The sequence below is a fragment of the Pyrus communis genome, chromosome 15 (genome assembly GCF_041283825.1).
Source record: "Pyrus communis isolate YQ-2024b chromosome 15, ASM4128382v1, whole genome shotgun sequence".
In the NCBI taxonomy this organism is placed as follows: Eukaryota; Viridiplantae; Streptophyta; class Magnoliopsida; order Rosales; family Rosaceae; genus Pyrus; species Pyrus communis.
In genome coordinates this window covers 32,745,431-32,765,501 of record NC_142579.1, presented here as the reverse complement: position 1 = coordinate 32,765,501, position 20,071 = coordinate 32,745,431, and the positions used below count along the sequence as shown (strand labels likewise).

General features: G+C 38.3%; 2 protein-coding genes, 1 long non-coding RNA gene and 1 pseudogene across 5 annotated transcripts; 1 reads left to right on the top strand and 3 right to left on the bottom strand.

Annotated features, from left to right (window-relative positions):
* Window positions 1-277: 277 nt before the first annotated feature.
* On the bottom strand, window positions 278-3,638 carry LOC137720069 (uncharacterized). Its single transcript, XR_011066461.2, has 5 exons — window positions 3,526-3,638; window positions 2,048-2,111; window positions 1,749-1,857; window positions 1,381-1,647; window positions 278-495 (listed from the first exon to the last, which is right to left on the bottom strand). It is a non-coding gene; the product is annotated as an uncharacterized LOC137720069 (long non-coding RNA).
* A 4,175-nt stretch (window positions 3,639-7,813) lies between these two features.
* Window positions 7,814-10,567, bottom strand: LOC137713816 (monogalactosyldiacylglycerol synthase 2, chloroplastic). Its single transcript, XM_068453175.2, has 6 exons — window positions 10,010-10,567; window positions 9,592-9,764; window positions 8,859-9,162; window positions 8,497-8,721; window positions 8,265-8,402; window positions 7,814-8,174 (listed from the first exon to the last, which is right to left on the bottom strand). The coding sequence occupies exons 1-6, from the start codon at window positions 10,337-10,339 to the stop codon at window positions 7,914-7,916; spliced, it is 1,431 nt and encodes a 476-aa protein (XP_068309276.1). The 5' UTR covers window positions 10,340-10,567; the 3' UTR covers window positions 7,814-7,913.
* Window positions 10,568-13,408: 2,841 nt separating this feature from the next.
* LOC137740749 (uncharacterized) lies at window positions 13,409-17,204 on the top strand (annotated as a pseudogene). Its single transcript, XR_015956149.1, has 4 exons — window positions 13,409-13,464; window positions 13,992-14,067; window positions 14,233-14,585; window positions 14,748-17,204. The product of XR_015956149.1 is annotated as an uncharacterized LOC137740749 (transcript).
* Window positions 17,205-17,506: 302 nt separating this feature from the next.
* Window positions 17,507-20,071, bottom strand: LOC137740760 (uncharacterized). 2 transcript variants are annotated; one of them, XM_068480576.2, is made up of 5 exons: window positions 19,659-20,054; window positions 19,130-19,173; window positions 18,725-18,917; window positions 18,313-18,401; window positions 17,507-18,224 (listed from the first exon to the last, which is right to left on the bottom strand). In XM_068480576.2, the coding sequence occupies exons 1-5, from the start codon at window positions 19,720-19,722 to the stop codon at window positions 18,219-18,221; spliced, it is 396 nt and encodes a 131-aa protein (XP_068336677.1). In that variant the 5' UTR covers window positions 19,723-20,054; the 3' UTR covers window positions 17,507-18,218. The 2 variants fall into 2 exon arrangements, with proteins under 2 accessions (XP_068336677.1, XP_068336672.1); XM_068480571.2 differs by having other exon boundaries at window positions 17,507-18,401; window positions 19,659-20,071.

Sequence of the window (20,071 nt, the reverse complement as noted above, 5' to 3'; positions counted from 1 at the left end):
GGATTGCTTGGGAGTTGGGACTATGATTTCACCCATTAGCTCATGTTTCTATTTGTCCATACAAATTTAATCCCAAATCATTACTACAAAATCATGTTGTTTTCCTTCTCTAGTAAACAATTGAATCCATCCACCCTTAGTCGGTGTTATAACCCTTGAGAAGAACCTTGTCTCAATACAGAGAACCACGTCATCACTAGTCCGTGTGTAGATGTACGAATTACGTGGTCCTCCGTAAGTATATGAGTTACTGTAGTCAGATAACTAATTGTAGATAGAAAAATCGGTATTTTATTCGCATACAGGGCTCTGTAGAAAGAGGAAGAGAAAGAATACACTGTAGGTTTCGGAAAGAGGTGTCTCCGATGTGCAAGGTAATCTGGTGGCTCAACATCACTAGACTACTGCCTGTTCAGAATCCACAACAGTAAGCAACGCTCAATAATCTCCCGCTTGCTTCCTCCCGTATCTGCTTCAAATAATTCCTCAGCAATTCTGCAGCCATTCAATACTTTGAAATATAAGATAATGTGTATGTGTACGTGTACGTGTACGTGTATGTATATATTTAGCGTCTGAAGCGGGCAGATGAAAATTACTTTTAAGAAGAATTGATAGTGTAGCATCAAGTTTAAAGGGAGAAAAGAAAACCGAGATTCATGTATGGAAGATGCAATGAATGTTCTACATGGAACTGACGGTATGTCACGCTGAAGAGTTAAACTGAAGAACTAACAATACGACTGTCTTATCTCAATAATTGGCTCAAAAGAAGAATAGATGTGTTAGTTATTAACAATTCAAGTTCAGATATCCTAGCGAAATATGTGAAACTCTGATGAAAGCATTCCCTGTGGAGGGTCTGTTTCTTTATTTATTCGGAATTGATAGTCTAGCAACGAGTCAGCCGATTCAAGACCATCTATGGTTCAATAAATAAATGCATGTTCCATAACCGGATAAGCATGCTGAGAAATATGAAGGCGTCTCAAGGTCATCTCAGAAGGTCAAAAATCAATCATCTATTGATAACCGAAGTGAAACAAACAAAGCAAGTCAAGCAGCCAAACAAAGGTAGGGCGCCTTGTATTGTGACAGTTCACGAGGACTAGACTGATAGCGTTTGTTCGAAACATTAACTGCTAGAACATTCCAAATCAACTCGATTTTTATGTTCATCGATATCCATAAAGTTGGAACTTAAGGAGAAGACATCAAGAATAACTTAAAATCTAAAACTAAATCGTAGTTCCATTTATCCACGGTTTGCAATTGAGAAACTCAATTAGCTTATAATTTTAATTGGCTTAATCAACTAACATATAAGAGTAAATAATATGAATGATTCTAAATGTAAGCACAGATGAGAAAGAGCTTCACCTGCTTCCCGCTGGACCGAGGAAGAGGAAAAAGTCCCGGGAAAGGGAAACTCGGCTCTCCAGGAACAGGAACTTTTTCAAGTCCCAAATTAATAATGGCCTTGGTTCCTTCAGCCAAAGTTCTGCAACCCTCAAGCCGCTTCAAAGCCACATTGATATAAAAAGTCAAATAAATGAGGAGCTTATCGGTGGTGCTCTTAATATCAAAGTTCCCAGAAAACATTAGCACGAAAGTATGTAATCGCTTCATCAACAATATCCATTCTATCTGCGCAGAAGAAGATTCCTCGTATCAACAACAAAAAAATACGACCAAATCAAACAATATCATCAGCTAATAATATGAATGTGCTTGTACACATATAAAACCTTGCTCTGAAACCGGGGCAGGTCCCTTTATGTGGGTTTTCAAAGGCAATAGAGGGCATCCACAGGCTTTAGGAATTTCTTCATCGTCCACGAAACTAGAGTGATAAACCTGTCACCATAGTTGTTGTCAACTGCTGTTTTAACTAAATCCTTCACTAACATTTTCCCCTCTCCTCAGTGTATTAAAGAAACGTGTATCGAAACCAAAAAATTGACGATAACCAGCTAATGTTCCTCCACAATTTATCAAAATGATGAGCATAAAATTGAAAATTAGGAAAAAAAGATTGAGGCTTTACCATCTTTCTGAGCCGAACGACTACGTATCACCACGACTTTGTTTCCAAACAACCATTTGGGTCCCTGAAAATTCAGCGATGAGGACAATACATGGTAATGTTTGGGCTCAAAATAATATTGTTGGGCCGAGCATACGGTTGGGCTCAGCCCAAAGTCATGTCAACTACTATGGGTTGCTTGATAGATTCTGGGCCAGTTAGCAGGGTTGGTCGAGTCCTATCCTAAGAAGGAATAATTCAAATAAACAAAAAGGTCAAGGAAGTCCTGGTGCAACCAGGATTACTGGTCAGCGAAGAATAAAGCCTCGGAAGAGGGGAAAGTTCAAAATCCTAATGGGAGTGGGTTTGTTCGAAGTAAAGTTGGAACGAGACAAGGAGTCCCAATCCAGATAAGGGCGCGATTCGGTTTCAAGGAACAGGTGCTATAAATACAAGAAATCATGCAACAAAAAAGGACCTTCAATTCAGCATACAATTGCCCTGCGCAAAACCTCTCAAATACCTTGAGATTTTTTCCTTTTCTTTTTCTGCCGACACACCTTCAGTTTGGATAAACAGCACTGTGGAGGCACCCGGCGAACACCTTCAGTTTGGATAAACAGCACTGCGTCGATGCCGACCGGTTACCTATCTAAGTCTCGGCCGAGAAGGGTTTTCGAACCCTTGTTGGTAGAGGTCACCTTGCTAGCCCTCTCGGCATAGTCAGGTGTTACGAATTGCGTTATTCGGCGTACTGGACGCCGAGTGATTTTATGATTGGATACTCACAAGTGAGTTTCAGAGTTCGGCATTCCGACGGCCGAACTACATTCACCATCAAGACATACATCACATTTGAGTACCTGTGTTCATATAGTTTGGTCTCGATTCAACGTGCTTATACTCTTACGAATATAATCACAGTGACCGAATCGGACTCCGACGATTTGTGAACTTCGCAGAATTAATAGCCTTGTCTTCAGGCTCTAGAACCCAGAGACCGAGAGTGTTCCTTCCTCGGTCGCGGTCGCAGTCGCAAGATAAAGAAGTCAACAACGCGCTCAACGCGACATCAACAAATTTTACTCCTCGGCCGAGCTCGGCCGACGAGTTGGCACGCCCCGCATTCAACCGAATGACGTAATTAGTTTATTAGTTACTCGGCCTGCGCGCCACGTAGGTTTTGTAATTTTTAAAGTCAACAGGTAATTAGGTGAAAACATCATGAAAATTAAAAATTAAAAAACAGAGAAATTTAATCCCAAATAAGAAGCTTATGAGTGCAATTGAAAGAGAACAGAAAGTGTAATTATTGTTATCCAATCATTGAAAGGAGAATTCAGCTCCGTTAGTTTCTCTCTCTCTCTCTCTCTCTCTCTCTCTCTCTAGATTTTCTCAGCTACCAGACACCATTCTCTCTCTAGATTTGATCAATTGCCAGGAAAACAGAAAGCAAAAATTATATTACAGGAGTAAATATTGGGTAGTAAATTCAGTACCTGATCGAATAATTTCTTCAATGGGGGTTTGGAAATGTTGGAGCTTTCAGCTTTCACAGAGAATTTGCATTTGGTGGGAGGAAGAAGGAAGGAGGTGGTTGGATTCTGCGAGGCCCTCTCAACCGTCAATCACATGTAGGCGTCACCTGATTTTTTTTTTTTTTTTTTTTGTTCAATCACATCTCTGCGCCTTTAGATGAATCTCAACGGTGGTAATTAAGAGCATGTTTGGTACTCTACTTGAATTTAACTTTTTAAACTCAAAGATAATTTTTAAGTATTAGGCCTTCAAAACGTGTTTGGTATGACTATTTTAAAAAACTGAACTCAATACTAACTCAAAAATATAATATATTCTCTAAGAATATAAAAAGTGAGTTTTTATAGTTTTTAAACTTAAGACCAAATCGGATAAATGATCCATGTGGTCATAAGGTATTCGGAAGATAGCTCATGTGCTAAAAAAACTCGAATCTAAACCCCTGTGGTGTACTCCGTTAGCAAATTTAGTCCAAATGTGATTTTTCTGTTAACTATCTATCAATACATGTATAAAATTGTACTTTGGTATGTGCACCTTCTTTTTTCTCGTCTTTATATTGTCCAATGTATAAGAACAAGGTCTATAATTTGTACTTTCACAACACCATGTTCGAGAAGTATGGATAAGAAGAAGGTCTGTAATTTGTATTTGTACAACACCATGTCTGATTCAAATTCAATCAGCATAAACTTGCCAACACAAATGTCATGTCAGTTTATTTCAAATTATCTTGTCAATCGTTGTATTGCAATCACAAACAGATCAAGAGGTCTTCGATTCCAACTCCGGTATCTACCATTACAAAAGTAGAACACAAAATCAAACCGAACGAAAATCATCATAACAGCTTTCGAATAAATTTCGATTTATTCGAAACAAATCAAAGCTTCCTCCCATAAACGTGATTTCTTTTCAATTCTCCACAACTTCATTAGAAAATTAAAGCAACATGCACAAAGAAAATAGGCAAAACCTTGCATTCAATTTGAAGTGAAATTCAGCAACTTTACCATGGTCAAGTGTCGTAGGAAAGTCGGTCAAGCAGTCTAGCATCACCGAAATCTCAGTGAAGAAACTGAGAACCTCATCCATTATTCTCGGCACGTGACCACCGCCATCATCAACAATTTCACCTTCTTCTACAGGTTCATTCTGAAGCTGCAGCAAGCCCGAATCGAACTTAGAGATCTCAGTGACGGCTTTCTTGCTGTTCGTAAAAAGCAACGAAAGGCCAATCTTAAAGCTTCCTGCCGATCTGAATGACAGCTTTCTCATAACTGGTTTTGTGAAAATTCAAATTACAGAGAGAGCAGAGAGACGAGGAAGAGTGAACATGTCAAAGTACAATTTTACCCATGTATTAACAGATAGTTAACGGAAAAATCACTTTTGGACTAAATTGCCAATGGAGTACACCACAAGGATTTAAATCCGAGTTTTTTTTAGCACAAGGGCTATCTTTCGAATACCTTATGACCACATGGATCATTTATCTGATTTGGCCTAAACTTAAACTCATTCCTTTCTTTTTCTCTCCCTCATCCCCTCTCACTCCAAATCTGTCTCTCTCTCTCTCTCTCTCTCTCTCTTTTCTTCTTTCTCTCTCCTCTTTTTTTCTTTTTACCTTTTTCGTCTCTTCTCCAATCCGTTCTTTTCATTATCTCGGTTCTTTCTCTCACTCCTCATCCTCTCTATCTCGTCCGAACCTCTCTCTTATTTCTCTTTCCTTCAATCATCTCTTACTTTCTTTCCTCCTCTTTCCTCTTTCTCCTTCTCCTGCGACCCCCTCTTTTTAAATCTCTTTGTCTAGTTTAAGCCGCAAGATTTAAAAATTTTAAATCACAAACCAATCAAGTTTTTGAGTCTTAAAGAAAATTATTTTCAAGAAATGTTTTGAGAAATGATAAAAAATTTCAAATAGGATACCAAACAAGCCATAAACTTTTTAAGTTATGCTACAACAGGGGTTAAATGACCGGATTGGAAAATTGAACGTGAAAATGGGGTTTTTAACCCGGTTGAAACTTAGGTTAGGAACTTCATCTCGTTCGTCCATTTTAATCTAATGGTTCATGTACACGTGTAATTAGTGATATGCATTCGCTTGGATTCAACAACTTGTTAAAGCTCAAAACTTGAAGGTTAGTAAAAATTAGTATAGTCTACTTTTGGTGTGCTCGGGGCATAAAGCTAGGTTATGAACAAAGTATTTAAATGGTTTATTCCTAAAGATGGGGCTACGTCCTTGTTATGATTTGATATATATTTGATGTGAATTAGAAGAATACTTTACAATAATGTAATGTAATTTTCTCTTGTTGATCCGACTGCTTATAAGGGTTTCTCGGGTCGACAAGTACCAAAGCGCACAACTCGCCTAATAGTGGTTGAAAAGTACTTTAGCTAAGCAATAGGCCTGTCAACATTTATGTCTCTTCACGTATTTAATTTCCCGTCGATATCCAACGCGTGGCTAGTAGTTGACATCTGAACAGACTTGTCCTAGGAGCTCTGTGTTAGAAAATTGTCAGGTCTACCAATTGCCTCAAGTGGTCAGAAAGTACTTTTAAGTTATGCTCTTGTCTCTTCTTGTCAGTGGACAATTGGGCTATGAGTGATCAGTGGTGGCAGTTGTCTTTCATTCTTATGTTGATGTTTTGTCAATTGGATTCCTTAGGCTGCCTTGTAGGCCCAATGACTTGATATTCTCATCCTTTAGTGGGCCTTACTCATGCCCATCTTATTTTAATAGGTCTATAAGTACCATTCGTTGACATGCTAAAGAGGCCCAAATATGTTGATTGTGAAAATATGCTTATATATGCTTTGTCTTTGTTTGTAATGGCTTTTGAAATAACTAAAAACGTTTCTAACCAAAAGCGTTTTGCTATATTTTGACATGAAAGTGTTTTCTGGAAAAGCCATGCCGAGTGCTAGGTTCTTAAAGAAGAACGTAAGTTTTTAGTGAAAATGCTGACATATTTCTAATAGACCACTTCTAGCTAAGAACACCTATAAACACAAGTGCTTCTTACATAATTAGTCAACAAAAATCTCATTGTGATTATGTGATATCATAATTTTTTTTGTGTCATTGTTTGCCTTAACTGTATCTATGTTGTCCTTGTTTTTAGTTTTATATAGATGAGGAATGTTAAGGAGATTTTATCAAAAGTTGGACTCTGTATGGACTCTCCACCATCTTATCTATTTGGCACAATTCCCGCATCAACATTTTAAAATATTCTGCTAAAAAGATGAGATGACGAAAAGTCCTAATGTAAGAAAATCTCTGTAGCATTTTTCTATATAGATAATTTGTTCATGTGAATTTGTCTTATTTTAATGTTGTTACGTCCTTTGAATACTTTTTCTCCTTCAAAATTATGTGAAATAATCAAATTTAAAATGGTGACTTTTTCTCTACTCCATTAATGTGTAAAGTAATCAAATTTAAAATGGTGATTATGGTGCCCACTACCGATTTTAGTAAAAAAAAAACTATACTTGAAAAAAACAATTTAATCCAACATTTCTCTCTCTCTCTCTTTTTTTTTTTTTTTTTTTTTTTTTTTTTTTGGTTTTGGGTGAATGCCTTTTTCTCCAACCGCTAACTACCAAAGCCGCCGAAAAAAGACAAGACATCTGATTGACTATAAAACCCTAACCAATAGATAGCCTGATTTAGGAAGGAGAGACCCACATGGCTTAAGCTTTCCATTTCTCCAACCACATGGCCAAACTACGAAAAAGCAACTCCCAAATTACTACGATTTCGTGCAAGAAAATGATTTCCGCACGTTGATTTTATCTTTCGCATCATATTACTAAATGACAAATTAATTATATTTACAAAGTGAAATACAATTAAAAGAATAATTCAACCAAAACTTGTGTATTGGTAAGAGTAATGCGTTGCTTCAACTACATAAAAAGTCAAGCTATTATCTAATTCGGATTAAATTTGAATACCGCGTGAATAAGTTTGACAATCGATAGTTAGAAGCCAAGGGAAGTTACTTGGAGTATAAGTTTTCTTAAAAGCTAGACCACTTTTGCATGCTTTGAAGCCTCAAATGAGTTAAGTTTGAAGCAAAAACAAAAACCAAACCAAGGCAAACATATTAACATACACAACATCGTCAACTTCGGCAACATCCTACGTATATCCAACTACTTCCAAATTTCCAATATCCTCTAAAAAAAAAAAAAAAAAAAAAAGGGAAAAAGGAAAATTTCAAACCATTGCGGCCAAAGAATGATAGATGATTTAGAAACTATTTGTACTGTACAAGGCATGACATTCTAGTACTGGGAATTATCAAATTAAATCCCCGGTAATTAATCAGATTAAACTCGTAAACGAAGATGTCAGCATGTACGGGATGTTCGCCATAGGACCGCGTTGGAGGGCAAGCTCGTGGATGTCCTTCACAATGTCGAACACAGCCTCAGGTTGAGCTAGTTTTAGTGCATTCTCCGACATCATTTTCAGTTCGTCTGTTTTCGTGCTGAACCATTCCGCGACAATCCTCGCTGTTTCCTTGGGACTTCTGGTGAAGACGCCGGCCCCATTGTCCACCACATAAGGCACATTGCCCTTTTCCTGGCAATCGAAGTGGAAATGTTAGCCAAAAAGTTTGAACAAATCGTATGAAAAAAAGAAGAAGAAAATGCGTGAAAAATGATCACTTACTTGTCCGGGAATGTAGTCGTTGAGGATAATTGGAAGCCCTCTGATTAATGCCTCTGCGATTGTGCCAGGTCCTGCCTTTGTTATGATGCAGTCACAAGCTCCCATCCATTTTTCCATTTGTGTCTCAAAACCTCTAACCTGCGAATTCGAAGAACGTAAAAATTAGAAATCCCACGTCGAAATCTTTGTCAAAAATTGCAACATGTTTTAACAAGCAAGGACTAATTTGTACCTTCACTGGAATGTTCCATTCATCAGATTCAAGAGTGGAAGCGAGGGTTTTATTCCGCCCGCATATGATGATCAGCTGACCAATTGGTTTTCCAGCTTCTTTATCAAAGAGTGTCTCTCCGAGAGCCCTTGCAGTTTCTTTTACAGGCCCCATTCCTTCGCCACCTCCCATGAGCAGAACTGCCGGCAAGTCAGGGTCCATTTCGAGTTCTTCTCTGAGTTGATCCTACACAACCGCGAATTAGAGGGTGCGAATAAAGGCACAATGAATAAAATTCAGTAACCAAGCACTCAATATTGAACCTTCATTCATACAAACACATTCTCAGACGTGCAAAGTTGCAAACACACAACTCTACACACCTTGGAGAGAACCGCTCGAGCAAAAGAGGGCCGGATGGGCAGGCCAAAGACCTGTATCTGAGACTCGTCAAGGCCATCTACTAGCGCCCTTTTCGCTACCTCCTGTGAGGGGCAGTAGCACCTATTGACACCAGGATGAAACCACGTAGGATGGCAGGTGTTGAGGTCTGTGATAACTGTCACGAAAATCACCTTCTTCTGCAGGCCTTGCCATTTGAGCACCCACAGAGGAATATGTTGCATCAAAGGATGCACACTGATTATGATGTCCGGCTTGTACTCCATTAGACCAGCCTCCACCTCCCTTCAGTTAAAATAATTCCCTAATCAATACTTAATTAACAAATCTAGGTAAAAATTAAGACTTTGTAAGTCGATCAGAATCGGATTCTCCACCCAAATCCCATCAATAATTCACAATTAGTTTAGTCTCTAACAATTGATTAGGTGACGAATAGATGAGAAAAATCATTTCAAAGAAAAGATAGAAAATTAAAAGCACAGGTAAAAGTTGGAAATATACCTAAGAGTAATATCATACTTTATTAAACTTTAGTAGGAATTATGTGACTAAAACTTTTGCTTCACTTGCAGGAGAAATACTTTGGTAGGAGCGCCCGATCATACCTTTTGCACGGCCCAGCTCTACCGAAGTTTCTCTCTACTTGCAGAGTTATTTATGGGGTTTTCGTTGAATTGAAAGCGAAAAGCAAAAGGGGGGAAGGGAACTTACTTGGCATAGTAGGCTGCAATGGCGGCGAGATAGGCGCTGTGGATCCATCGGGGAGAGGTGCCGTGAAATGCGACCTTCCACAGCTGCACATGCTTCACCATGAATTTGTACGATCTCTCCATGTCGTTTAACGGCCAACCTGTGTACTCTTTCCACACATCCTTCACAAATATCTGAAATATCAAATCGAATAAGCATCTCATGAATAATTGTAGAAACAGAGATTATAACATCAATAATTACTAAATCTAAATGTAATTAATTTTGGCAACATAAACTTGATCAAGAAATACGATAAAACATTATTAATTTTTTTTTTATACAAGAAAACCATTAAATTATGAACAAAATGAAGGAAAAAGAGAAGAAACCACAAAAAAAATCTGGAGGGAAATCAAGAACCGAAATCGGCAGTTACCCTGTATTCATCGCCAAACTCCATGCGGAAGGCATCACGAATGGCCTCGGAGGAAGCGCGGTGGCCGCCGCCGGTGTCGCTCATGAGAATCAAGACGTTCTTGGTCCTCTCAGCTCCAATCTGCACGAGCTCCATCGTCCCCTCGTCCTCGTAGTAATCGTCATCACTCTCGTCGTTCTCGCACGCCTTGTGGTGGTTGTGGCGGTGGTGTCTCTGGCTGCTGTGGCTGCCGCCGTTGTTCTTGAGGTAGCTGCTCAGGTAAGAATACCCGCCAACCCTCTCAAACACCTTCTCTGTTATTGATTTTCTCGGCGACTCCACCGACATCATAATTAAATTACCAAAAACCCACAAAGACTCGAACTTTAAGAAAAAACCCAGTTGCCACCAACGGTCGGATTGGCTTTCCCGCAACCGGAAATGATGGTTTTCCGGCGGAGGAGAAAATTTGGTCCAGAGAGAAACAGGGGAGGAAAGGGCGGTTATAAGCTGAAGGAATTAGCAACGATTTTTTGAAGATTTGGCGTTTTTTTGGGAGTTGTGAGATTTATGACGGCTGAGTTGGCAAATGCGTGGGGAGGTAGCTTTATTGGTATTTGGATGCTAGAATTATGCTTTGGAATTTTTGAGTTCAGGGGAATTTCCTAGCCGTCAGATTCAATTCGTTTTGTTTTGGTATGTTCCGATGAAAAAGATTCGAATCTTCACAAGGCTGGAACAGTGATTCTTTTTGTTTAACCTATAATTGCTTAGGTTTCGTTTCAAGGAGAAATTTTTATGTCCAGCCGTCACGACAAGACATAAAGTAACATTGTCCATGTATTTTGATTCCAAGGGTGTGTATGCAATGCATTGCTGTAACAGCAGTATGTCAAGCATTTGATTGCTCATATAAATTATGTAACCAACCGTAACAATATTATACAATTGAATATATGTCTTCATACTACAACTAGCTAAGATCTATGATTTATTGTATGTTATAGATAATTAGATATTGTGCTGATGCACTAAATTTCCGACTAAAACACACCATGTTATGAAAGGAGAAAAAGACCACATTTATGACAAGTTTGACGACGAAAAATCATAACTTACTTTTATTCGAGCAAAGTAATAATTATGGGATTTTTTATTTCAATAGTGGGTAGGAGAATGTTGTTGTGTCAATCTTTGGGTGACTTTAGAAGCAAGGAACACTTCAAATTGAGGTAGATACTCTAAAAAAATTAGAGATGTTTACTTCTTAAAATAAACAAAAAAGAAGACATGAAAGAAGAATGTGAATTGAGATATAAATTAACAGTTAAAGGGATGCGTACGTGCATGCATCTGCAACGTGCCAAAAAAAGGGTTGGTAAGATAAGAAGCTTTGGAATTTAACCTAACAGTAAATAAAGCTGTCCAAATCTGGTTGAGTTTAAATCACAAATTTATAGAAATAATAGCAGCTAAGAGCAGCTGGTACCAGCCAGAGTTCTTGCTTTTCTCATCTTTGATAACTCTCTCATGCTTGGAAAAAGCAGGTGGCAGCCTAGTAGCACCAGGTGGGAGCCATGAAAATGATGGGAAAATATATAGGATATCTTAAAGATCAGAGAGCAGAAAAGGACTTTACTTGTAGAAGCACTTCACCGAGAAGTACAGTAGTTTGACTGTTTGATTAAGGAGAAGAAATTGCAAGAGGAGTTGGACTTGGCGAAGGACCAAATTGAAACTCCGGTATAAGCTTAGGGACCATGACAGGAAACCCCTTTTTAGAGCATCTTCATGATCATGTTTTAATAATTAAGAGTATAAATGTGTATCTTCTGATCACTGGTCGGTTAGAGAACAGAAGATGATGAAATACGATCCTTCCTCGTTTCTTCTTTCCAACAGTTATACAGTTAGCATATGTATATACATCTGTGTGTGTGTGTGTATCATCTCCCTTGGTTTCTTTAGGGTAAAATGCTATTCACTTTTAAGAAATGCAGTAAAATATAACTGCTGTTTATGTTTGATTATTTATTTTGCAATGGAGCCTTTCTTTCTCCTTATTCTTTTCTTGAGATTTTCTATGATACTTCGGAGTATAAGATACTTTGAATTTTTAAAGCGTTAGATTATAAGGCCCAGAATATGAAATACTCCGTAGCACCATAGACTCTTTGTATTGTGGGAGAGTGATATGCAGAAGCAGAAGCTTGCTTTGATGAGCTCATCTATATATTAGCCTTTTGTTTTGGCCATTTTCTTATAGTGGAAGAGAAACTTGTAGTACAGTTTGGGATATTTGTGGTGGTCCTAAGGAGGTGGAGCCATTAGAGAGGGGAGGAAGACTTAAAGTGAGGAGAAAAAGTAAAGGAATGTCCATTTCTGCCTTTAGCTTGTATCATTTACTTGCTTTTTTAGGACGCTCAATCGCGGCTGTGGCCATCAAATCGAGTGCTCTTGCATGGGGCAGTCTTATATGAAAAGAATTTCGTTAGGGCAACCTCATAAACTCAAATATAGGACATTAAGAAGTCATGTTTTTTTTTTTTTTGGAAAGTTGTTCTACAGATGACGTGATCAAGTTGCTCTAATAAAGCCACTATAAATGTTTATGCTTATTCTAAAATTGGAAAAAGATTATTGTGTACTCCTGGCACTGCTGATGGAAGTTGATGTCAAGTCTGAAGTTTATGTCATGAGTTCGACTCTCTCGTTAAATTAATTAGATTTTTGACGAGTCTTTATGTTGGATCAAAAAGTGAAATACAAGTTAACATTAATCATTATGGATGTAACCAATTTAATTTCAAATATTTGTTTTCTTTCCCCACCCCACCCCTGTCTTTAGTTTCTTAATGGACCAACGCTAGCTTAATTGTGACAAGTGTCTTTTGACGTCTTTAATTTTTAGAGAATATGTTTAATTTGAATGAGATTGCAACGATGAATGAATAATGTTCGTAGGAATTTTGGAAGGGTTGAGTATTTTCACACTTTTTAAAAACTTTTTACACACTTTTTCTTATTTCTAAAAATTCTTTTATATCACTAAAAATGTTTTGATTATGTTTGACATAAAATTTTAAAAGTGATTCTCAATTCAACAGTACATTTTATGGAATAAACATGTGTTGTGTGGTTTTTTTAGAAAGCACTTGCATTTTTATTTAAATTTCTAATGCAAAGTTAATATAAGCACTTTTATTAGAGGTACTTCTAAGCAAAAGTCCTTTTTAAAGAAATAGTTCCAAACAAAGCCTAAGATTTCCGGTTTAGAAGTGTGACGGATTAATTTTGGAATGTAAAATCCTAATTCCCAAAATACAAGCCGAGGCCCAATATCTATGCTTAAATTTCTATCACACCCTTCTATGCTTTCAAGTCTTTTGCATCATTCACCTCTTTTATCGTTATTTCCAGATGGCCCCAAAATCCAGGGTTTTCATCACACCCTGCACCTCCTCCTCTGGTAACTGGTAAGCCCTTTCTTCTCCTCTCGCCTCACAGCTAAAAGTTCAATTCTTTATCCCAATACTGTCTTCCTGGTGAATTGGCAAAAAATAAAATAAAATTCATGGAGTAGTAAATTAGTAACCCAATTCGACAAACGTTAGTGTTCTTATAATTCTGGAAAGTAAGTTGAATGTTTGGGTTTTTCTGGGGTGCTAAAGTCATGATCTTGGACTTAGAATTCATGGGTTTTCAGAAAAAGGGGATTAATTGCTAGATTTTTCATTGCATGATCATCTTGGTTGGATTGCTTGACTTTTTAAACCTGTTTTCCGTTGACCAACCGGAAAATTTACTGATTTAGGAGTTGGGTTTTTGGTGATGGTGGGATCAGACGATAGCCAACATGCCATTTTCTGATAATTTGGATGCTATGCTGTTAAATTTAAGTGATTTTTTTTATTAGTAATTTTATGTAATATTTACAGTTCTCTGGTGTACTTCCATTGATGTTTTTAGCTGTTTTTTTTTGCATTGTTTTCTAATGTATTGGTTGCTTGCCTGTATATGTTAGCAAAGCAGGCCCGTTGGGACGATGGTTTTTCGATATTGTATGCACACAAGCTCTAGTAAGTAGTTAATAGTATACGCATCGACAATAGTAACTGATAGTTTACAGACATGTGTTAGTTTGATCGTGGTAACTTTGAAAGTAGTAGATAGTTTTGGGAACTGAATTATGAATTTGGCATATTTGTAAACTAGTTTTAATTCTTTTATTCGAATGCTTGGAGGTCCTTGTGATGGCGAGGACAAAGCTTATCCTCATCTGCCAGTCTGGTGGGGAATTCGTTGTAAAGGATGATGGATCCATGTCATATACGGGAGGAGATGCACAGGCAATAGATATCAATCATGAAACCCAATTTGATGATCTCAAGTTAAAATTGGCTGAGATGTTGAATTTGGAATATAAATCAGTGATCATGAAGTATTTTCTCCCTGGAAATACACGAACTCTCATCACTTTATCCAATGACAAGTCCCTGAAAAGGATGTATGAATTCCATGGGAATTTGGTAACTGCTGACGTTTTTGTCCAGGGAAAAGAAGGTTTTGGGGCTGAAGCCTTAAACACACCAAAAAGGTACTTTCTATTGCGACTTCCTTGCTTTAAAGAAATGATGACATTGTCATATTGCCAATTTTGGCCTCTTTACTATAATTGAAGCATATTGGCTAGTAATTACAGCAATATTGTAAGTTTCTAAGTTTTTATTGCGTTGATAGTTTAAATTCTCACTTGCAGGGCATGTGGGATGAAAGTGGCTGAATCTGTGAACCCCGTTGCAACCTTCACCACTTCAGCTGCCACTTTACACGCTAGTCCTCTATCAAAACAACCTGCCTCTAACATGTCTGTCGAAGATTCCATTCCAACTGGTTCCATGTCTGCTACTGCTGATGCAAGTCCGCACAGCTTGGACATTTTTGATATGAACTGTACCCCTGCTGATACTGTTAAGAAGCGAAGATGCACTGCTGCCTGGAAAATTGGTGCCAATGGTCCTACCATTGGTTCTGTCACTGACCATATTTGGGAGAAAAGAAAACGTATGTCCAGGAAGAAGAATATTCCTAGCTGCAACATTGCTACAGAAATTGATGATGTGGATCAGAGGCAAGATATCCTTCACGGTAAAGATAGTAGTACTAGCAATGACCCTATCCAGGCTACTCTAGTGGAATCAAATGATGCTCCACCTGAACTTTTACTCAAATTATGGAAAGATGCTATCACTGGGATTGGGCAGGAATTCAACAGTGCTAAAGAATTTCGTGATGCGCTGCAAAAATATGCCATTGCCCATCGTTTCATGTATAAGTTAAAAAAGAACGATACTAGCCGTGCAAGTGGCAGATGTATAGCCGAAGACTGTTCTTGGAAATTTTTTGCATCTTGGGACATATCTGTGAAAAAGTTTAGGATAAAGAGTATGACTGAAACACATACATGTGAATCAGAGCTCTCAACATATTATCATCCAAAAGAAGTTGGTTGGTTAGCATTGTAAAAGATAGATTACTTGAGCGCCCACATCTCAAGCCTAAAGAACTTGCCAACATCATTCGTCAAGGTTTTGGGATTGCTGTGAACTATACTCATGTTTGGCGTGCAGTTGAGGATGCCAAGGAGAGACTTCTAGGTTCGTATAAAGAGGCATATGACCAGTTACCGAGATTTTGTGAGAAGATGACAGAGGCAAATCCTGGCAGTAGTATTAAGCTTTTCACTGGTGATGAGAGGAGATTTCAGCACCTATTTGTGTGCTTTCATGCTTCAATACATGGTTTTCAGAATGGTTGTCGCCCTATTCTTTTTCTTGATGCTGCATCTCTAAAATCAAGATACCATGAGACTTTTTTGGCAGCTACTGCTTTGGATGGAGATGACGGTCTTTTCCCGGTTGCATTTGCTATAGTAGACACTAAGAATGATGATAAGTGGCGGTGGTTTTTGGAGCAGTTAAGATCCGTACTCGCAACCTCTCAATCCTTAACTTTTGTCTCGGATAGAGAGAAGGGACTAAAGAAATCAGTGCTTGAAGTATTTGAGAGTGCCCACCATGGATATTCTATGCACCACCTTCTGCAAAGCTTCAAGAGAAACTTGAATGGTCCATACCATGGAGACGGGAAGCGTTCGTTGCCAATCTATTTTATGGCTGCTGCCCATGCAATCCGAATTGATGGGTTTAAAACAAGTATTGATCAACTTAGACGAGTTTCTGCCCGAGCTTATGCCTGGGTTCAGCAAATCGAACCAGAATGTTGGACAAATGCATTATTTAAAGGTGAGCACTATAACCATTTTACATCAGATGTTGCAGAGGCATACATCAAGTGGATAGAGGAAGTGCAGGAGTTACCCATTGTGCCAAAGATTGAAGCACTATGTTCTAAGTTGATGGAGTTGATAAACACTCGTCGAACAGATTCAAGTAAGTGGCCCACAAAACTTACTCCATCCAGGAGGAAAAACTGCAACGAGAAGCTCGTTGCGCATATGGTCTTAAAGTCTAGTTTTCATCTGATACACTCTTTGAGGTTCACAAGGATTTGATCAACGTTGTGGATATTAGTAAATGGGACTGTAGTTGTCTGGATTGGAAGTCAACTGGTCTACCGTGCTGCCATGCTATTGCTGTCTTCAACTGCACTGGTAGGGATGTGTATGATTATTGTTCAAGATACTATAGAGCTGACAAGTATCGTTTGACGTATTCTGAATCCATAAACCCTGCATTGGCCCCTTTCGAGGCTTTGGATGGTGAGAAGACTGACGTAGAGGCAGCGCATGTGCTTCCTCCATTAATCTCCAAGCAACAAGAAAAGAAAAGCCAGGCCAAGACAAAGAGTGTGTCGGCAAGGACAGTTTTTTGCTCTAGGTGCAAGGATTCAGGGCATAATAAAAAAACCTGCAAGGAACCCGTAGACGGTCCTTTTTCAAGTATGGAGCTCATAGATGCTCCTATATCAAGCATGGACACCGTAGATGCTCCTTCATCAAGTATCGTCCCTGTAGATTCCGCTCTGTCAAGTATCGACCATGTAGATGCTTCTTCATCAAGTATAGTTCCCGTAGATCCTCCATCAATTATCTCTTGATGTAATCCTTGAATCATATTATCTTAGATGCTTGTTTGTACCGAATTCATGTATAGTGGTAATCGACATTTTCTGAAATGGTCTATTTAACGAAAAATCACATTTTTACACTAAAAAGTCAAATATGGTACTATTCACTTTATCCTTTATTTTGTCCTTATCGTTAAAACTTAAAATTTTCAAGTCGTTTTCATTAGTTTTCTTTTTGAATTGTCCTGTTCCTGAAATGTGTACTGGCAATTTGCTACAATGAAAAAGTCTTAGGAATCTTGCTGTTCCAGCAAAAGCATATGGCCTTTGTTATTTCTTTTTCCGCTCCGGAGGATAACCGGGTGAAATACCGCCATATCTCTGTCTCCCGCATCACATGACTTTGCGTAAAATATAATCGATCACCCGTTACATGTGAACACATCATCGGCTTTCCAAGCCATTTATACCGAGAGAAATGACATCAACTAGAATTTGTACATTACTCACAAAGCTTGCTTCCTCTTAACTTCTAGGGCATTAAAAACAGTCATTAGCTACTGAATACAAACTACACTTTAACATCAAAGTCCAAACCGAGAGTTTTCATCTGTCTATGCTTAAGAAAGCTTCCGACGAACCATCGGTGATTCTTTTATCAAGTAATCAGTATTAGGCTATCAATGGAGTCAAGTTAAAAACTTTACAACCAACTTATGCCCACTCGAACCTTGAACGTTTGAACCTTGGGCACGCACAATGGACAAAATTAGGTTGCAGCGTCTGTCCTCTAACTTGTTTTGTGCTCGAAGCAGAGCCTTCATGAAATCATGGCTGCATAAGTTGCCACGGAGTTCAAACTTCATTTATTCTGGGGTGGATGGCAGGCAGGCCTATATTTATTGGTTTCAATAGGACTCCTTGCGAGCGTTGTTGTTGAAGACAGGTGTTCGCAAGAAAGTACAGTTTCCGCCTCAAAGGTTTCCGATATAAAAACCCAAATACTGTTCTCACCAACGCTACTCTCTTGAATCTTCAACCTTGGGCAATAATCCTGCGCACAATGGGCAGTGGGGGTCGTTTCTATCTTCAAAACTTGTTTTCTGCTCCAAACAATCTGCATGGTAAAGATGGCCGCAAACTAAAACTGCAACAACAGAGACTTCAGTCGAAGACAGCGTGCTGCCGAGAAAGAAAGGTTTACGCCTAAACAGCTTGTCACAAATCCCACATACCATCTTCCCTGGATCTGGTGATACAGCATCCGTTGCCAAGAACCTAGATCTAATTCTGGCTGGCCAAAGAAAAGGCTTTTCCTTGGTTTCTGGGGAGAAATTGAAATAAGTAAAGTCAATTCAGCGAAAAAAGATCCGACAGCATTCTTTGAGAAAAGTCATGCTCAAGGAAATAATCAGAGAATCGAACATATAGTCATCCAACTACAAAAGAAGTAAATTCCTATACTCCTATCCGACGACATAGGAAATAATACTAAAAAACATAAGCTGGCTACATATGCCCCATTCATCCATGTAGCATACAAGAGTTCTCGTTGTCTTCATCTTCCATAAAAACTAAAAACCTCATGAAGATACTTTGAAGTTGAACAAAATAAGGAGAAGAAAAGGGGGCAATACAAAATAAAACCTGAATGACGTCTGGACTCGGAGCTGGATTGAGTAGCCAACTTATAGGAGAGTTTATCGTCATGCAAGGGCACTCCTTTTCCGCGAGAAGTTGATGTGTTAGCAAGATTGCCTGAGTTACGTCGAGAGTATTGATGCGCATAGTGATGACGTGAGCGTTTAAGGAACATTGATCGCCCAAGGCTTGGATGATGCTGTGTAACAGAAGGGTATGGATTTAGTAGCTTCAAACAAAGATCAAAATAGAAATAACTGTTTCTCCCAATACATGAAATAGGAAGAAATGTAAACACAGTTGCAAAATGTCGATCAAAAGGGGTTCATTAAAGCTACAAATTCATCAAAAACTCAGTTTACAACGTCGATGAAACACGAAACACGAATAAGAAAGGAAGGAACAGCTAACCTCTTGTGTTAATAAATCCATTCCAGAAGAACGTGGCATGGTATCTGCAATATCCCAAAAGACAAAACCAACAAATAAATACATGGCATTAAAAATTCACTTAAATAGTTTTCCAAAACAATCAAATTCGCTATTTTTCGATCGAATCTTTTGTTCTGACGCTCTAAATGCCAACAAAACACGCACAAAATAGGCAAAAAATTGAACTTAAATTCCAATTCCGGCTTTTTTTTCCTAAAATATTCAACTAAGAAAACAAAAACAAGTAATTGATCAACCAACAAACAAATAATCATACCAAATGGGAAAGTAAAATAACAAAGAAACCCAATAATTTTGTAACATTTGGATAAAAGGATTATCATAACCACACCAAATTTTGGGTTTTATAAACAAATAACAAAGGTGGAGTCTTTTCATAATTCAGTGATTGCCCTTCAAAAAAGTTGATTTCTTTTGATTAAATTTCTTTGTTTCATCGCATTTTTATGAAAAATTGGGAAGAAAAAAAAAAAAAAAGATTAATTACCCGAAGAATGAGGAGAGAAAGATGGAGGGCTGTGATCATCAAAGGGGAGCTTCCTCTTGCTCATAGCAATTGATTGATCAGATGAAGGAAAAGATTCTGCGTTGGGGTTTTAGTTCGATCTGTGGCTTTGCGGTCTCAGCGGACAAACACTCTTGCTTTTCTTCTCCAACTCAAACGCACGGTCACCAAATGTAAAGCAAATGCAATCGAACCAACCCCGTGAGCGAGAGAGTTTGTGTGTTTCGGCAGCTTCCGGTGTGGTGAGAGGTTAAGTGATGAAGGGAATACATGCACTGCAGAACCCAACCCACATTTCTTCCTTAATGACCACTTTAATCCTTCCAATCATTTGCCATTTCTCAAAGGAATAAAGGATAAGAAAATTAAGAAAATTTTATAATGCAGAGTGTGAC

Excerpts from the sequence above, each read along its gene's own strand:
- LOC137713816 (XM_068453175.2), bottom strand. The coding sequence starts at position 10,339 with ATGATGTCGGTGGAGTCGCCGAGAAAATCAATAACAGAGAAGGTGTTT. Across the intron at positions 9,163-9,591 it reads ATTGCAGCCTACTATGCCAA|GGAGGTGGAGGCTGGTCTAA; the intron begins GTAAGTTCCCTT and ends TTTTAACTGAAG. Across the intron at positions 8,403-8,496 it reads AATGGAACATTCCAGTGAAG|GTTAGAGGTTTTGAGACACA; the intron begins GTACAAATTAGT and ends TCGAATTCGCAG.
- LOC137740760 (XM_068480571.2), bottom strand. The coding sequence starts at position 19,722 with ATGAGCAAGAGGAAGCTCCCCTTTGATGATCACAGCCCTCCATCTTTC. Across the intron at positions 18,918-19,129 it reads TGGATTTATTAACACAAGAG|CATCATCCAAGCCTTGGGCG; the intron begins GTTAGCTGTTCC and ends TCTGTTACACAG. Across the intron at positions 18,402-18,724 it reads CGAGTCCAGACGTCATTCAG|AAACCAAGGAAAAGCCTTTT; the intron begins GTTTTATTTTGT and ends ATTTCTCCCCAG.